The 16797-nt window shown below is 39.0% G+C and overlaps 1 protein-coding gene and 1 pseudogene across 1 annotated transcript in view; one reads left to right on the forward strand and one right to left on the reverse strand.

Moving 5' to 3' along the window:
• Vps35 (VPS35 retromer complex component) overlaps positions 1–16797 on the reverse strand; it is a 39504-nt gene that overhangs the window by 16365 nt on the left and 6342 nt on the right. Inside the window, exons 3-10 of the mRNA XM_036187834.1 lie at positions 13159–13255; positions 11174–11297; positions 9664–9846; positions 7051–7264; positions 4738–4821; positions 4158–4267; positions 2205–2301; positions 1962–2110 (exon numbers count right to left, since the gene is read on the reverse strand). Of these exons, the coding sequence (XP_036043727.1) occupies positions 1962–2110; positions 2205–2301; positions 4158–4267; positions 4738–4821; positions 7051–7264; positions 9664–9846; positions 11174–11297; positions 13159–13255 (1058 nt within the window). The remainder of the gene's footprint in view (positions 1–1961; positions 2111–2204; positions 2302–4157; positions 4268–4737; positions 4822–7050; positions 7265–9663; positions 9847–11173; positions 11298–13158; positions 13256–16797) is intronic.
• On the forward strand, positions 7547–7645 carry LOC118584919 (annotated as a pseudogene).

Genomic DNA, 16797 nt, shown 5'->3' on the forward strand with positions numbered 1-16797 from the left:
ATAATAGTTTCCAATTCACAAACAGGAGTTCATAAAAGGACAATTAAGGCAACTGTCTACAATTTGGTGTTTCTCAGAAAATTGTTTTAAGGGTGGCAGTGGCACAAACCTTTAATCCCAGGACTCGGGAGGCAGAGGCAGGCGGATCTCTGTGAGTTTGAGGCCAGCCTGGTCTACAGAGTGAGTTCCAGGACAGACACCAAAACTACACAGAGAAATTCTGTCTAAAAAAAAAAAAAAAAAAACAAAGAAGAAAGAAAACTGTTTTAAGTGATACTGTGGTCCCTCAGATAGCCAAGTATTTTGTATTTATGAGTAAAGCAAGTAGGAAAAAAAACCCATGCAAAAACCATTCAAAAGAAAGATTTGTATGTGGTGACTCCAGGAGAATTAGTTGAATTTAAGGTAGCATCTTATAAAGAAGCATTCTCTGGAGGCTGAAACATATTTTAACATTTACAAGACCTTTAGACAGTGGGATTTCCAGTTACTTTATTAACTTTTTTGTTTTGTTTTGTTTTGAGACAGGGTTTCTTTGTGTAGCTTTGCGCCTTTCCTGGAACTCGCTTTGTAGCCCAGGCTGGCCTCGAACTCACAGAGATCCGCCTGCCTCTGCCTCCCGAGTGCTGGGATTACAGGCATGCGCCACCACCGCCCGGCCCTACTTTATTAACTTTTACTTTAAAGCTCATTTTCTAGGGGTAGTGGGAATAAAGACACATCATTTAATTTTCTCTCATACTTATTGATAAAGATCTGTACTGTTTTTCAGTTCGCAAGAATATGGGAATGACTAAAAACCAAAACATAATAAACAGGAGTAAAAGGGAAAGAAAATTTCCTTATGTAGCTATTTTCCCAATGGGTAGGAAATAGAAAAGAAAAAACTGTACATTAGCACCCCAAAATACAAATACCTTACAGAAAGGAAGGAAGCCTAACTAAGGAGCTCAGGAGACAGCTGTTGGGGAAAAGGGAACAGCATCAAACTTGCCCAAAGTGGTCCCTGTAGGGTGCCACAGCTAGGGCAGTAAGAATGAGGATGCATCCAGCAGGAAACATTATTCTTTCCCAAACAGTCAAAACCAAAGCTCAAATAAGAAAACTATTTCAATTTGTTACACTTCAAATATATACTTATGTTTCTAATTTTTCAGCCTAAATTTACATATGCCCTTGTTTTTCAGTTTTTCACAACTTACTCAACTGCAGAAAACCTTTTTCTTTGGGGGTGGGGGGTGGGGGGGAATACTGTTTGATACTGTTTCCCTGCTAGTTTAAAAACTGGCTCATTCCTGAGGCTGAACAGAGCTTGACAGGTAAGACCACTGGCTGTTCTTAAAGAAGACCCAGGTTCAGTTCCCAACATCCACATGGTGGCTCATAACTGTCTGTAACTTCAGTTTCAGAGGGATCCAACCCTCCTTCTGGCCTCTACAGGCACCAGGTACACACATAGAACACATACATTTATACACATAGAATAAAACAGTAAAGACAAAACAAAACAAAAACTAGTTCATTCATATATAGGAAGGATCTGAATGGGAGACACTGAACTTCAAAGTTCAGTGACTGCCTACAAACCATATGGGCCACTACTTCACTACAGTATAAAACCTAGTAAGTAGCTAACAAAACTCCCTATCCTGTTTAGCACCACACAGGACAATCTCAGCACATACTTCAAACAAGACAAATGCTAACATTTCAAAGAAGAACTGAGAAAGAAAAACAAATTCAAGACAAAAATAGTGCCAAGAATTTTTTCAAAGTTGTAACGCTGGGGTAGACAAGAGGGCTTAGCAGGTACATGCACTTGGCCACCAAGGCTACCAACCCAAGTTCTACCTACAGAACTGGCCTGAAAGAAGAAACAACCGCACGGGTTTGCCTCTGACCTCCACAAGTGGCATTTTCCACCCTTCCCCCAAAAGAAATGTAGTTTAATTTCGACTTACTGTTCAAGGTTAAGCTTATTGAATATCTCCACAGTTGTTTCTAGAACTTTATCAACATAGTCCACACGATCAGGGTAACATTTCATAGCAAGATTAATGAGAGAGACTTGCAAAGATACAACATCTTCTGATGGCATGTCTTGTCTGGACTGCAATGTTTAGAAAATCATATAATTTACAATTACAAAAAGATATACCAAGAGAGTCTCAAAGTTGAGAACTTAGAGAAAATGCTATACAAACCTGTATTACTGTGGCCACCTGTTGTGAAAATATGTCAAAAAGTTTAATCTCAGCTGGAATTCCAGGTCCATCTTCACGATGAGCAAATAAAGCTAATCTAAAAAACAACAACAAAACCCACCTTAATTTTGAGCAGTGGGATCATTTTTTCTTTATTGCTTTTCTGTATTTTCTGGGTCTATTACTCTTAAAACATATATAAGAATGGTTTTTAAAACAAGAGCTACAATATATGAATCATTTTTTTCTATCCCTTCTTTACTAAAGTTTTGTTAATGATGCCTTATTCCACTGGCAGTCTTCTTATGTTTACGCGTTTATCCACTTTATGTAGTACAGCCTAGCCTAGAATTCATGGTACTCCTGCCTCTAATTCCTAAGTGCTAGGGTTACAGGCATGTGCTACCACACCCTGATTAAATAAATGATTTAAGGGCTGTAGAGACAGCTCAGTGGTAAGAGTGCTTACTTACTATTCTTGTAGAGAACTCAAGTTCAGTTCCCAGCACCTACACAGAACCACTAGAAATAATGAAATTGATGTTCATAGCCTACATCATAAGATATTCAAAATTATATCTATTCCATTATCTGTCAAAGTCAGAACTGCATCTACATTTTGTTATGCAGAAAAAAAACAGACTGGGATTGCTAAATGATATTACTCCTACAAAGGAAAATATTGCTAACCAGCTTTAAGAGTGGGCACAATAAGCATGCAATGTATGCTATTCAGGACAATCTGGAGACCTCTGCTATATTACTTCTTAGACCTTAATTAGATGGCTTAAAAGCAACAAAAAATGAAAATGCTTGCTGAAATGTTTGGTGTTATTTTTAGTGTTATAATATATGCCCACAAGCAGGATAAATTATGTATTATTGCTAGGCAGTGGTGGTGCATGCCATTAATCCCAGCACTTGGGAGGCAGAGCCAGGCAGATCTCTGTGAGGCCAGCCAGGTCTACAGAGTGAGTTCCAGGACAGCCAAGACTGTTACACAGAGAAACTTTGTCTTGGGATTAAAAAAAAGTTATTATTTATGTGGCAGGGCTAACAAGCAGTCATTAATTACAGACAGTATCAAAAGCCAAGTTATACATACATACACATTTTAAAAAAGATTTTACTTTTAAAATCTGGGTATAGATGTGTTTCTGTGTGGGGGAAACATGTACTTGTAAATGCAAGTGTCTATGGAATCCAAAAGTGAGTGTCAGGTATCCTAGAACTGGAGTCACAGGCAATTGTGAGCCACCCAATGTGGGTGCTGGGAACTGAACTCAGGTCATCTTCAAGAGTAATATGCACTCTTAACTGCTCATCTATCTTCAATTTTTATATCTTTTTATGAACAAGACCACCAATTGCTAAAATACTCAAAGGCGGTTTACTAAAATGTGATTCTTAAAAATTCTTCCTTATAAAAATGTGATAGCAGAATGATTATTTGAGCATTCTTAATCATTCATATGTTGTTGCTACTTTAAAAAACAAAATCAAATAAGTTACTACTGAAAGATAATTTTAAAATTATGTTCTTCAATGGACATTGGATTCATAAGATTCAAGGGAAGGTCTGTACAATAATGTCTACATATCAGTTAAACAGATTAAAGATACTCATTGTAAACCAGGTATGGTGGCTCTTGTCTAATCCTAGCACTTGAATTAAGACAAGAGAATCAGAAATTCAAGGTCATCCTCAAGTACACAGTAAGTATGAGGCAGCCTGGGCTACATCAAAAAACTTTAAAAAACAGCACCTCCATACACCTTCAAACAAAAAGTTATATCTGCACGCCTAAGTCAGGCAAACACTAAAAGCTAAATTACTTATAGCCAAATCACATTAAAGTAACAAAAAGCACAAGAAAAAATAATTCATGAAAATGCTGTAAATTACATATTTCCATTTCAGAGCATTTACCTTCCAGTGCTCAAGAGTCTTACCTGTCAATTAAAGCAATGATTATGTTCTTCACATTTACATTTTGGTGTAACTCAGCACAAGCTCTAAGAAAAGGATTCAAAGTCTGGAGATGGAACTCATCAGGAAAAACCTAAAAAAAATTAAATAATGCTTTATCAATACAGGGAAAAAAATACTTCACAAAATATTCTGATCTTGTGAATGGTATATAGTCATTATTTATAGAAAAAATAATCCAATCTTAGATAAAATGAAATCCAGAAATATTCCATTACCAACATACAACTAAAATTAAATCTAAATGAGACCTGGAAAACTCAAGATTATTTTCCTACATTTTTGAGAAACAAAACAAATTGTTAGTACAAAGACCAAGTTTGAAAATGGAAATTTCTGAAGGAAATTTTTTTATTCAGGAGAAGTTTCTTTTAAGTTTTCTGAGACATGGACTGGGAACACTGTCAAGCTGGCCTTGAACTCAGGGCTCCATCCCTGTAAGCAGCTAACATTACAGGCGTGGGCCTCCACTTGGGCCTACAATTCCCTGCCCCCCCCCATGAAAATGAATAACCCTTTTAAGAAATAAATGTTCTCACTTACCTGAATAATACACTCCATGAGATATTCTTGAGCCAAAGCATCTCTACAATTCACAACTTGCTCTAAAATGCCTGTTAAAACAATCTGAAAATCACACAAAAACCCCACGTAAGTTAAAAAAACATTTTGAAAATCCCAAACTACTCTTCAAGTAACACACTGAACTTGCAGATTGTATTTTACATTGCTCTCATCCATACTTTAATGCTCAACTTTAAAAACTAGCTTATTTTGCCGGGCGGTGGTGGCGCACGCCTTTAATCCCAACTCTCGGGAGGCAGAACCAGGCGGATCTCTGTGAGTTCAAGGCCAGCCTAGTCTACAAAGCAAGTTCCAGAAAAGGCGCAAAACTACACAGAGAAACCCTGTCTCAAAAAACAAAAACAAACAAACAAACAAACAAAACCTAGCTTATTTTTAAATATAAAAAATTGGTTATATAAAAGTTTTTTTTTTTTTTAAATAATTTGTGCTTTTTGTGTATGTCCTAACAAGTCTTCATGCAATCCCAGATGATGAAGATTTCCCTTGTGCTCTCTTCAAGGACTTTTAGATTGTATAAACGTCTCTGATCAACTTTTCTAGAGTATCTATAGTGTGAGCAAATGTCTCAAGACTTAAGTTTCTTTGTTTACACATATTAAGTGGATATTCAATTGTTCCGGAATCATTTATCTTTTGGGTTTTTTTGTTTTTGTTTTTGTTTTGAGACAAGGTTTCTCTGTGTAGTTTTGGTGCCTGTCCAGGAACTCGATCTGTAGACCAGGCTAGCCTCGAACTCAGAGATCCTCCTGGCTCTGCCTCCTGAGTGCTGGGATTAAAGGTGTGCACCTCCACTGCCCAGCCCAGAGTCATTTATTAAGAAAGTTGTCCTGGCAGTCATAGCAGCCTATGCCTTTAATCCCAACACTGGGGAGGCAGATCTCTTTTGAGTTTAAAGCCATCCTGGTCTATGCAGTAAGCTCCAGGACAGCCAGGGCTACAGAGAGACCAACCCTGCCTCAAAAAAACAGTACGTAAATAATAAATATAAATAAATAAATAGATAGATGATAGATAGATAGATAGATAGATAGGAGGCTGCTGTTGAATCTTCATAAAAGTTAACTGGAGTGCAGGACTAAAGATGTAGCTCAGTTGGCAGAGTGAATTTCTAGCATGCATAAATCCCTGGATTTGATATTACAGCACCACAGGGACTAGATGTGATGGTAATTCCAACACTCAAGTACACTTAGGAGGGGCAGAAGTTCAAGGCCATCCTTGACCACAGGAGGACAGTCTGGACTACTTAAGATTGTCAGGGGACAGGGAGAGGAAAAAAGAAAAGAGGTCAATATATGATATCTATAAGGGACTATCTAATCCGGGACTGGCAAATCTAACTCTCTGCCTATATTCTGGGGGTTTTGTTTCTATTTTTGGTGCTATGGCTCCAAATCCAGAACCTTAAGCATGTTAAACAACAGCCACACCACTGAGCTATACTCTAAAATTTCAATTGGACCAAGCCCTGCCCTCTCATTTTCTTAAATGTTTTGGCTGCTCTTGGCCTATAGCCATCCAGTTTACTAGTTATAACTTTCACAGCTCAAAAGTACTTACTATCTAACCTTTTACAGGAAAAGCTTCTGGGAGCTGTTAAAATCACTGACTGCTCTTCCAGAGAACCTGGGTTTGATCCCCAGCACCCACACGGTGGCTCACAACCACCTCTAACTCCAGTTCTGGAGGTTTTGACATCCTCTTTTGGCTTCCTTGGGCACAGGCACACATGAAGCACACAGACACACATGCAGGTCAAAACCCACACACAAAACTTTTTTAACGACGTCTTTATAAAAGTTTGCTGATCCCCACTTTATTGCCCTTCAGTGACTGTGTCTGTCCCTTCTCTCACTTCCCTTCTATGCATCTTTTCACTGGAATGTGTCAATACCACAAACTACCTCCACACTTCAGTCAAAATGCATTTAGGTCCTTTGTCCTATGCTTTCAAAACTGCTGTAGGTCTTAGAGGTTCTCTGCTCTTTCTCACATATTTTAAAATTAGTTTGTTGACTTTTAAAACAAATAAAAAGAGAGGTAAGTATAACTGAGCTTGTATTAAATCTATAGTTGGATTTAAGAAAAACTGCTACCTTGACAATACTGAATCTCCAACCCATACATGTAGTACTTTTAAGTAGGTCTTTCTAAGTAAAACAGTTAAAAATATTCAATTTAACATTTAACAAAAATATTCTTAAGATAAGATTTCAGTTTATGTTGCTGCACACTGTAAGAAAAGGTGACAAGAAGAAAGGTAAGGACCTGTTTGTAACGTTCCACATTTACACCTTCCAACTGACTGAGGCGCACCAAATTTGTCCCCACTAAAATCCTCAGTTCCTGTCGCTCTCGTTCTCTTTTTTCTCTGTCTCGACTATGTCCTTGATGCTGCATTCGCACCCAGAGTTTGTTCATCTCTGCAAAGTTGAGCAGTACAAAATCCATGGAATCACTGATATCACCAGTCGTTTCTTCACTGCCAAGAAAAAGTGAGAAAAATCGTTATACATGACAGACTCGATTTACTACTCTTCCCTTCATCTCCTCATTCCTGCAAATACTCCTGCTTCAAAAGCCAATTTCAACTTCACTTCACTGGCTTAGTATTAAATTTCAAGAACAGATTCTAGCATAAAAAATAAATACTAGGAAGGGAACACAATACATTTTAAGAGCCCAAATTACTTTCCATGACTCCCTATTCTGAGCTTGTTGAACTTGATCTTACAGCAACTCACTCACTAAAGTACAAAAAGATGTACTCAGTTTGGCAGTGCACACTCTAAAAGTGGAATAGTACAGAGGTTAGCATGGCCCCTGCAAAGACAAGCAAATCTGTGGAGCATCCCTTATTTTTAGGGAGCATTACAGGGCTTAACTTGGTGCTGGTAGCTTATGTTACTCTTTAGCTACTGCATTTCTTAGAAAGAACTCAAACATGAGTGGTGACGTAAATACCACTGAAGAGGGGTTAGTCTGGAGGGCACTGCACTTCTGAACATGACTGCTTCTCAGCTCCCACCATAAAGAATTCAACTACAGCTAGTGGCGGTGGTGGTGGCGCACACCTTTAATCCTAGCACTTAGAAGGCAGAGGCAGGTGGATCTCCTTGAGTTAGAAGCCACCCTGGTCCACAAAGTTCCAGGACACCCAAGGTTACACAGCAAAACTATTGGGAAAAAAAACAACAAAAGAATTCAACTACAGCTGAATATTTTCATATCCAGACAGAAACCCATGTCCAATAAGAGCAAACTGGTTAAAAATATAATAAAAATAAATAAAACAAAAAAAGACCCCAAAATTTGACACTTAGGTATACTAACTGCTATTTAATTGTTGAATATTTTGGCTTCAAATGAAATACAAGCTTTATGAAGAAAGACACCATAGCCTTATTTTTCTACATTTTCCAAGATAGGGAACTTTGTTTTTAAATAGTTACTGACTGCCTAATGTTTAAAATTCAATGTATTTATTTATTTTTGGTTTTTTGAGACAGGGTTTCTCTGTGTAGCTTTGCGCCTTTCCTGGAACTCACTCTGTAGCCCAGGCTGGCCTTGAACTCACAGAGATTCGCCAGCCTCTGCCTCCTGAGTGCTGGGATTAAAGGTGTGCGCCACCACCGCCTGGCCAGAGTCAATTTATAATAACGCAAAAATAGCAGCGTCCTCTCTGTATACCAATAAATCTTTTCTGTAGTTTTACTTTGCTGTCACACATTGCTTTTATTATTATTATTATTATAAGTAAATGATCCTTGGCATGGCGACACACACCTGTAACATGGGCATTTGGGAGGCAAAGGCAAGAAGACTACAAGCTCCAGCAAGCATGTGTTATATGGTGAGAGTCTGTTTCCAAATAAAGAATGGAAAGGTGTAAGGTGGTCCAGAGGGTAGAGGCACTTGTTATGCAAGCCTAGTGGTTTGAATTGGGTTCCCAGAACCCATGTTAAAGGTAGAAGAACCAACCCCATAAAGTTATTCTCTGACCTCCATACGCACACCATGGCACACATTCCCACACATACACATCATTACACACAAAATAATGTATTGTTAAAGGGCCGGAGGCAGATACTAAAAACTACTGATTTGTCTTAGAAATTTAAAAAAACAGATATAGTGTAAATAAAAGGAACTTATTGGTTCTTCAATCCAGGGACCCATCACATAAAAAGTTCACTACACCTAGCTGACTATCTGCCATTGCTGTGAAAAAAAAAGTGTCATGGATTTTAATGCTAGAATAGAGACCACAAAAGAAACAGAAGTCTCCATAAATTATTATTATTTTTAAATAATTAACACCTTTAAAAGTCATACTTACAAAGATTATATAATGTAATGGGTAAACGTTATAAACTATGTTAGATGCCTGTAATCCCACCACTTTAAAAGGCCAGCCTGGGCTACACAGTGAGAACCAGCTACTCAAGGATACAAAGCAAAATCCTGTCTCAAGACAAAACAAGTATTAAATTTTAAAAAGCAGATTCTAGCCACATGGTGGTGGCTCATGCCTTTAATCCCAGCACTCAGGAGGCAGAGCCAGGTGGATCCCTGTGAGTTCAAGGCCAACTGAAGAGTAAGATCCAGGACAGGCACCAAAACTACACAGAGAAACCCTGTCTTGAAAAAACAAAAAAACAAAAAGCAGATTCTAACCCAAAGATTTTTTTCCAAATATATATTTGAATATGAATACATTTTGCCTCATACCATACATACTGAATTAGTTCTATATCTCAATGAAAATCTAGATACAAAATGCTACATTCTTACTTCTGTATACTTCTCTACAATTTTTGGATACTTTATTATGGGGGAAAGAAAAAACAACAACACTACAACTAAACCAAGATTACTTACTCTGTTGGCTCTCCTTCATCAGGTAAAATGTTCCTAGTACACTGAAGAAGATAATTTCGAAGAAACAAACCCCTCAGTGGATGCTGAACACCACGGCACATTTCTACCAAATCTTTCAAAATATCTTTCCTGGACTGAGGAAATGACTTGACATATACAACTCCAACTGTGATCAGCAGATAACTAGGAGAGGTAAGAAAACATTGATCAGAGATATGTGAAAACTTGATTGTCCAAATATACTACACATGTGTTAAATAATCAAGACAGAACCTATGTTATCTTCAACAGTATTGGTTTTGTTGGTTTTTTTCTGTTTGTTTGTTTGTTTGTTTTTCCGAGACAGGGTTTCTCTGTGTAGCTTTGTGCCTTTCCTGGAACTCACTTGGTAGCCCAGGCTGGCCTCAAACTCACAGAGATCCGCCTGGCTCTGCCTCCCGAGTGCTGGGATTAAAGGCGTGTGCCACCACCGCCCAGCAACAGTATTGTTTATGGAAAGAAAATCATCTGACTTTTAATGTAACTACTAAAAATATTTGACAAAAAAACAGTATCACTGACTGATCCCAGTGGTCAGTCCATGAAGACTATGACCTAAGATACCTAGCTGACAACTGAACTTGAAGCTAATATGTATCATTATTTTCCCCTGTACATACACACTTATGGCTGTATTAGTCACAGTGACAAAGCAGTGACCAACTGGACAGCTCTGTGTTTGTTATTTGTTCATTACAAAAGGTAGCTTTATCTTACTCTGCTGCACACACCATTCTGGCAATGATGCGAGCTAACATGACTGTGTCATGAGAGCAGAGTAGAGAGTGAAGCTGAGGTAGCACTGGCCGTCTCAGCAGCACACCTGTTCCAACAAGAGGGCTGCTAAGTGACTAAAGGGTGGATAACATAACACTGTGCTCAACAAAGGACGATTCACACCCCAAGGGAACAATAAGTTTTAGCACGCTACTTAGAACAGTGCACAATTTGAAACTAAATTACTTCTAGGATTTTGCTATTTGATATTCTTAGACTATGGTAACCATGGTTGCTTGTGAGAACAACTACTGATTTTCTTTTTCTTTTTGATTCTCCCATACACACATCCACTCTTTCCCACTATGTAGCTCCAGCAGACTTGGTTACTTGCTATGTAAACCAGGCTGCCCTTCAACTTGCAACAATGCCTCTACCTCCAAGCACTGGATTACAGGCATATGCCACCATGTCTGTCTTTTTAATAAAGCCAATGTTAGCTAGTCATGGTATCTCACACCTATATTCCCAGCATCTGGGAGACTGAGCCAGAAGGGTCGTGAATTCAAGGTAATGAGATGCTGTCTAAAAAAAGAGACAGATTTCCAAAAAGAAAAAAAAAGATACTACTTTAGGCAAGAAATGCAAAGATGAGTAACAACAGTAACTGTTCATCAGGTAAGACTTCACTGACCACTATAATGCCCAACACAAAGCCTCAAAAGTGTAGACATGAAAGGCTTGGATTACTTACAGCCTGGGAATAATGTTTCCAGCATACTGTACAAGTTCATAGAGGTCTGCCACTTTTCTTCCTTTAGCAAACTCGTCAGTCAGATAGACCTCCAAGTAGTGCAGTTCATCAGAAATAGCCATATCTTTTAATTATGATTAAGGATGAAGAATAAAGGTAAATCAATAAAAAAACAAAAACTCCACAACTACTTGTCAGAATTATTAAAACTATTGGGCAGGGCTAATGATATAGCTCAGCAGTGCCAACATTTATGTCTCACAAGGAAGACCTTGTGTTCAATTTCCCCCACCATCAAAACCAACAGTAAAATGCACACACTTCTAGACTCCTGGCATCGAGGTACATGCCTATAACCCCAGCTACTCATGAAGTTACAGCTACAGGATCATGAGTTCAAAAGAAAACCCACTGGAAGGCATTTAAAGTTCTGGCTTCTAATAATAAATGTTTAAAAGGAAGACAGAATTTCAGTTGGCTTTTATTACTTTAAAATAAAGATTTGTGTGGGTTGGGGATTTAGCTCAGTGGTAGAGCGTTTGCCTAGCAAGAGCAAGGTCCTGGGTTTGATCCTCAGCGCAAAAAAATAAAACAGTAAAATAAAGATTTGCTGGGCTGTAGAGATGGTTCAGCAGCTTAAAACACCTGCTGCTCTTGCAGAGGACTTGGGTTCAATTCCCAGTATCCACATGATGGCTCACAACCATACCTAACCATACCATTCCAGGAAATGAAATACCCTCTTCTGACCACCCTGGACACTAGTGTGCATTTGATGCACATACATACATATTGGCAAATAGTCATACACATAAAAAATAAATTTAAAAAATGTTCAGGCTGGTGTAGTAGCACATGTTGAAACTAGCACTCAAGCAGGACAGAGAGTTCAAAGCCAGTCTGAGCTATACTATAATACACTGTCTCTACATAAATAAATGCATAAATAAAAAATAAATGAATGAATGAATAAATAAATAAATAAATAGAATCTCCCAGCTACTTGGGAAGCTGAAGACAGGATCAGTTGAACCTAAGAATTCAAGACCAGTCTCATCACTTAAAGGGGGCGGCAGGGGCACTGCCAGGCATGGTGGCATGCATCCATAATCCCAGCACACAACAGGCAGATGCAGTAGGATTACTGTGATTTAAGAGACCAAGCAAGGCTACACAGCAAGAGCTTGCCTCAAAACTAACAACCAACAACAAAATCCAGAAAACAATTAATAGCCTCAATATTTTTCAAAAGTTGAGATATAAGAGCAATCTATTTAGAGAAACTTAAGCATATAGGGATGGGTTTAGTTCAACTGGAAGACTGCCTGCCTAATATTAAGGTCAATAGCCAACGCTGAAAAAAAAAGTTGGGGAGGAATTAATGCTTATTTTAAAAGAAGGGTACTCTGAAAGCAACTTTTTCTTTTCTTGTTTAGAGTATCTGCCTAGAGGAGGACTATTTTGTCTAAAAAATTAATAGAATAATTGACTCCAGCAGGTTGAGGCAGGAGGACTGCTTTGGGTTTGAGGTTAGGCTGGGCTAAGAAATAAGAAACCGTTTTTAAAAAGAGGAGGAGGAGGAGCAGCAACAGCAGCCCTGGTTGCTCTTCTAGAGGTCCTGGGTTCAAGTTCCGTATCCACACAGTGGTTTACAACCATCTGTGACTCCAGTTCCAGGGGATCTGATGTTTGTTCTGGCCTTTGCAGGCACTAGTCACGAGTGTGGTGCACATACATACACATATGCAGTCAAAACACTCACACATAAAAAAGGAAAATAAATCTTAAAAAATAAATTAAAACTATGGGGTATTCTTCCTTGGAGGCCTTCCCACTCTCAAGAGTTCTTCTCTCACTTTTCCTTAATAAATCTGCATTGGTTCTACTTTAAAAAAAAAAAAAAAAAATCCAGCAACTACAACAGAACTGGCCTATCAAGAAACAAATATGACCCAAATGTTTACCCGTCAACATTCAAAAGATACAAAGTTCATAGTAGCTCTTTGGTGACAACATAGAAGTCCGGAGTTCTCCAAGCATATTAGAGGCATGTTTCAGAGCATCCATCAGCTTGTTTTTGTCCTACAGAAATAGCAAGAGAATTGATGAGAATGCTTAATTGCTTAATTTAGCTAAACATTTATCTTGGTTCTATTTAGCCAAAGATCTGTTACATAGTTTTAAGAGTCTATAGCACTTATTTTAGTTACATAAAAATCAACTTCACAAGTCTCTCAAGAAAAAAAAAAGCCTAATTCCTCACCAGGGCCTCAAAGCTTACAAGGCCTCCATAACTAAGACTGTATGTTTCATAGAGTTGCTAAGTTTCTTCAGCAAGATAAGTATCTTTGCAGCTTCTGTAGTGACTATTCATGTAAGTCTTTCTTTGTTTTCTTCAAAGCTTTATAACCACCATACGCTGCCCCACTCCACTCACAGATACAGTTTTTGAAACACAGTAAGAAACATTATCCATGCTCAGAAAGAGAAACAAGCAAGAAAAAAACCCATTTTCTATTCCAAAACATTTACTTTTCTTTCTGAATTTATCCATAAGAAAGCCAAAACAGTAAGACACGTGAGACTATTAAGGTTTAGAACACATAAGGAACAGGGCCAGAGAGATAGCTCAGAGCGTAAAGTGCTTCCTGTGCAAGTATAGGGCTGCATTTGGGTCCCCACCACCAGGTAAAAGCTGGGTGTAGCAGCACACATCCGTAATCCACCTTAAGGAGGAAGGCACAGCAGATCTCTGGAGCTCACAGGCAGTCTAGCCTAATGAAGTGAGCTCCAGCATCTCAAAAAGATGGAAAGAGAGGTGAGAAAGGGCCACTGGTACTTAGGACCCTGCTGCTGTCAGTCACACTCTGAGATCAGAGAGGAAAATCAGGACGTAGGGTCCCAGAAGCTGTCATGATCTGAAGCCAGGTAGTGTGCAAAGACTTAGGAACTCACTGCCAGTCATGATCTAAGGACACAGATGGTGCCAGGACTTAGGTTCCCGTTACTGGTTGTATTCTGAGATCAGAAAAAGTATGGAGACTTGGAATCCCACCGCCAGTGGCATACTCTGAGGTCAAGAAGAAAACAAAGGGCTAGAGGGATGGCACAGAAGTTAAGAACACTTGCTGCTCTTCCAAGGTTCAATTCCCAGTATCCACATGACAGCTCACAAATGTCTGTAATTCCAGTTCTAAGGACTCCAACATCCTCTTCTGGCCTCCGAGGGAACCAGGTACACATGTTGCACACAAATATACATGCAGGCAAAATAACACACACACACACACACACACACACACACACACACACACACACACAACATATAGATAGGCCCTAGAACTTCAGCCCCTACACCAGATCACCATGTAAGTTCATAAAGCTTGTTGAGACTCCTGCCAAAGCTGGTCTCCACTTAGCTCTATTTCCTTTCTGATGAGTGAATAATGAAAATGTGGCACATATATGCAGAGTGGAATTTTATTCAGCTTATGTAAAGAAGAATGAAGTTTGCAGGTAAATAGATGGATCTGGGAAAAAAAAAATCATGCCGAGAAAGGTAACAACACCCAGAAAGACAAAAATATTGCCTATTATTTCTCATATATGGATTCTAGATCTGAATCTTTAGATTTAAGTGTTAACCAGGAATACCTATAGAAGCTAAGAAACTAGAAAGGGGCTTTATGGTGGTGGTAAGGGTGAAGGGAGTAGAAGGCAGAAAAGCCTTAAGGGAAGGGAACAGTAGAACAACGAGATATGACAGTATAAAGAGAATAATGGGGGTAGGGAAGATTTACATAAATAAGGCAGTGGTTCTCAACCTTCCTAATGTTGTAACCTTTTAAAACAGTTCCTCATGTTGTGACCCCCCAACCATAAAATTTTTTTTGTTGCTACTACATAACTGTAATTTTGCTACTGTTATGAATCATAATGTAAATATCTGTGTTTTCTGATGGTCTTTGGAAACCCCCATGAAAGGGTTGTTCAATTCCCAAAGAGTTGTGACCCACAGGTTGAGAACCACTGAGGAAAGGGACGAGACAGGAGGGAAGGATGAAGAAGGAAGTAATAAGGAATAGCTAACAAAAAGGATGTATGGAGAAGCCACATGGTAACCTATTATTTATAAGCTTATTTAAGAATATGTAGGAGTTTTGTTTGTTTTTTGTTTTTTTCCAGACAGGGTAGTTTTGGTGCCTGTTCTGGATCTCATTCTGTAGACCAGGCTGGCCTTGAACCCACAGAGCTCTGCCCGGCGCTGCCTCCTGAGTGCTGGGATTAAAGGCGTGAGCCACCACTGCCCAGCTAAGGGTATGTAGTTTTTATGAAGAGTTTAACTGGGGTACACTACACGGGGAAATAATGCTCCTCCCAGAAGCCACAGATGACTAAACAAAAATCCTAAGCCAGGTTTAGGAGATCTTCCTATGAATGTTGGTCAGGGAGGTCCCAGATGCCTCCCAAACAATATAAGCTATTATCATTGTTTATGTTTTTCCCACCAGAACTTGACAATAAGACCCTACTGCTAAAGAGACCACACACTCCCACTGCAGTACTTGGGAAAACCAAGCTATAACTGAACAGAAAGCTTCCTCTCAACTGGCTACCTTTCCTAGTACCAGAGGGTGTGATACTAGGAGAAGAAAGTCATCAACAATCTTATCCAGATGGAAATCTTTCAAGCTATGACAATAACTATTCTGGCAAGATGTACCCATTGGTATAAGAGAAACCATGCTATAAGTGTAACTAACTACTTCTTAATTGAATTTAAGGTCCTCTCCACAGTACTATAACCTTGAGAACTCATGACTGTAGCTATTAAGAGCACTGTGCTTGTACAGAACCTGGGTTCAGTCCCTAGCACCTATATGGCAGCTCACAATCATCTGTAACTCCAGTTTCAGGGGATCAGATATCCTCTTGTCATCTCTACAAGCACCAGGTACACACAAAGGTACATATACATACAAGCAGATAAAGCACTCATACACATAAAAAAAAAAAATCTTAAAAGAAATAAGCCAGCTGGAAGGGCACAGGTTCTTAAGGAAAACCTACTACTACTATTTTGCTTAACATAATCAAACCGCCTTCTATATATTTATAATCATACTTAACAGATTAGTACAGCTCTCTACCTTCATCAGAGAAACTTCATTTAATGGTAAGGGAGGTTAATACAGAGACTCACACCGGCCAAAGTGACTATGGAATGCTCCATCCTGTCCCCAAGTCTCACAGAACATCTCAAAAGAGGGTGAAAAGAATGTAAGAGTCAGAAGTTGGGCAGGAGTGCTGAAATTGGTGTCTTGTGACCCTAATATGGCCATTACATTCACTGCAGTTCTGAGTACCTGTGAGATATTAGATCTGTCTGTTTCACCCCACACGGGGGAAGGGCTCATAATGTTCCAATGCTCACTGAGGGACCATGGGTTTTAATGGGTCCTGGGAGAGAGTATACCATTTTCTTCAGTAGTGTAGCTGACAAGTTGCTCATGTTCTGGGATGCAACTCCACACTCAGTCAGGTAAATCTACATAATTAAACTCAGTGGGTCAAAAAAAAGGGGGGGCACCAAAATAGAAGAGAAAGAAGGAATTCAGTGGGAT

This window comes from Onychomys torridus, chromosome 5, assembly GCF_903995425.1.
Source record: "Onychomys torridus chromosome 5, mOncTor1.1, whole genome shotgun sequence".
NCBI lineage: Eukaryota > Metazoa > Chordata > Mammalia > Rodentia > Cricetidae > Onychomys > Onychomys torridus.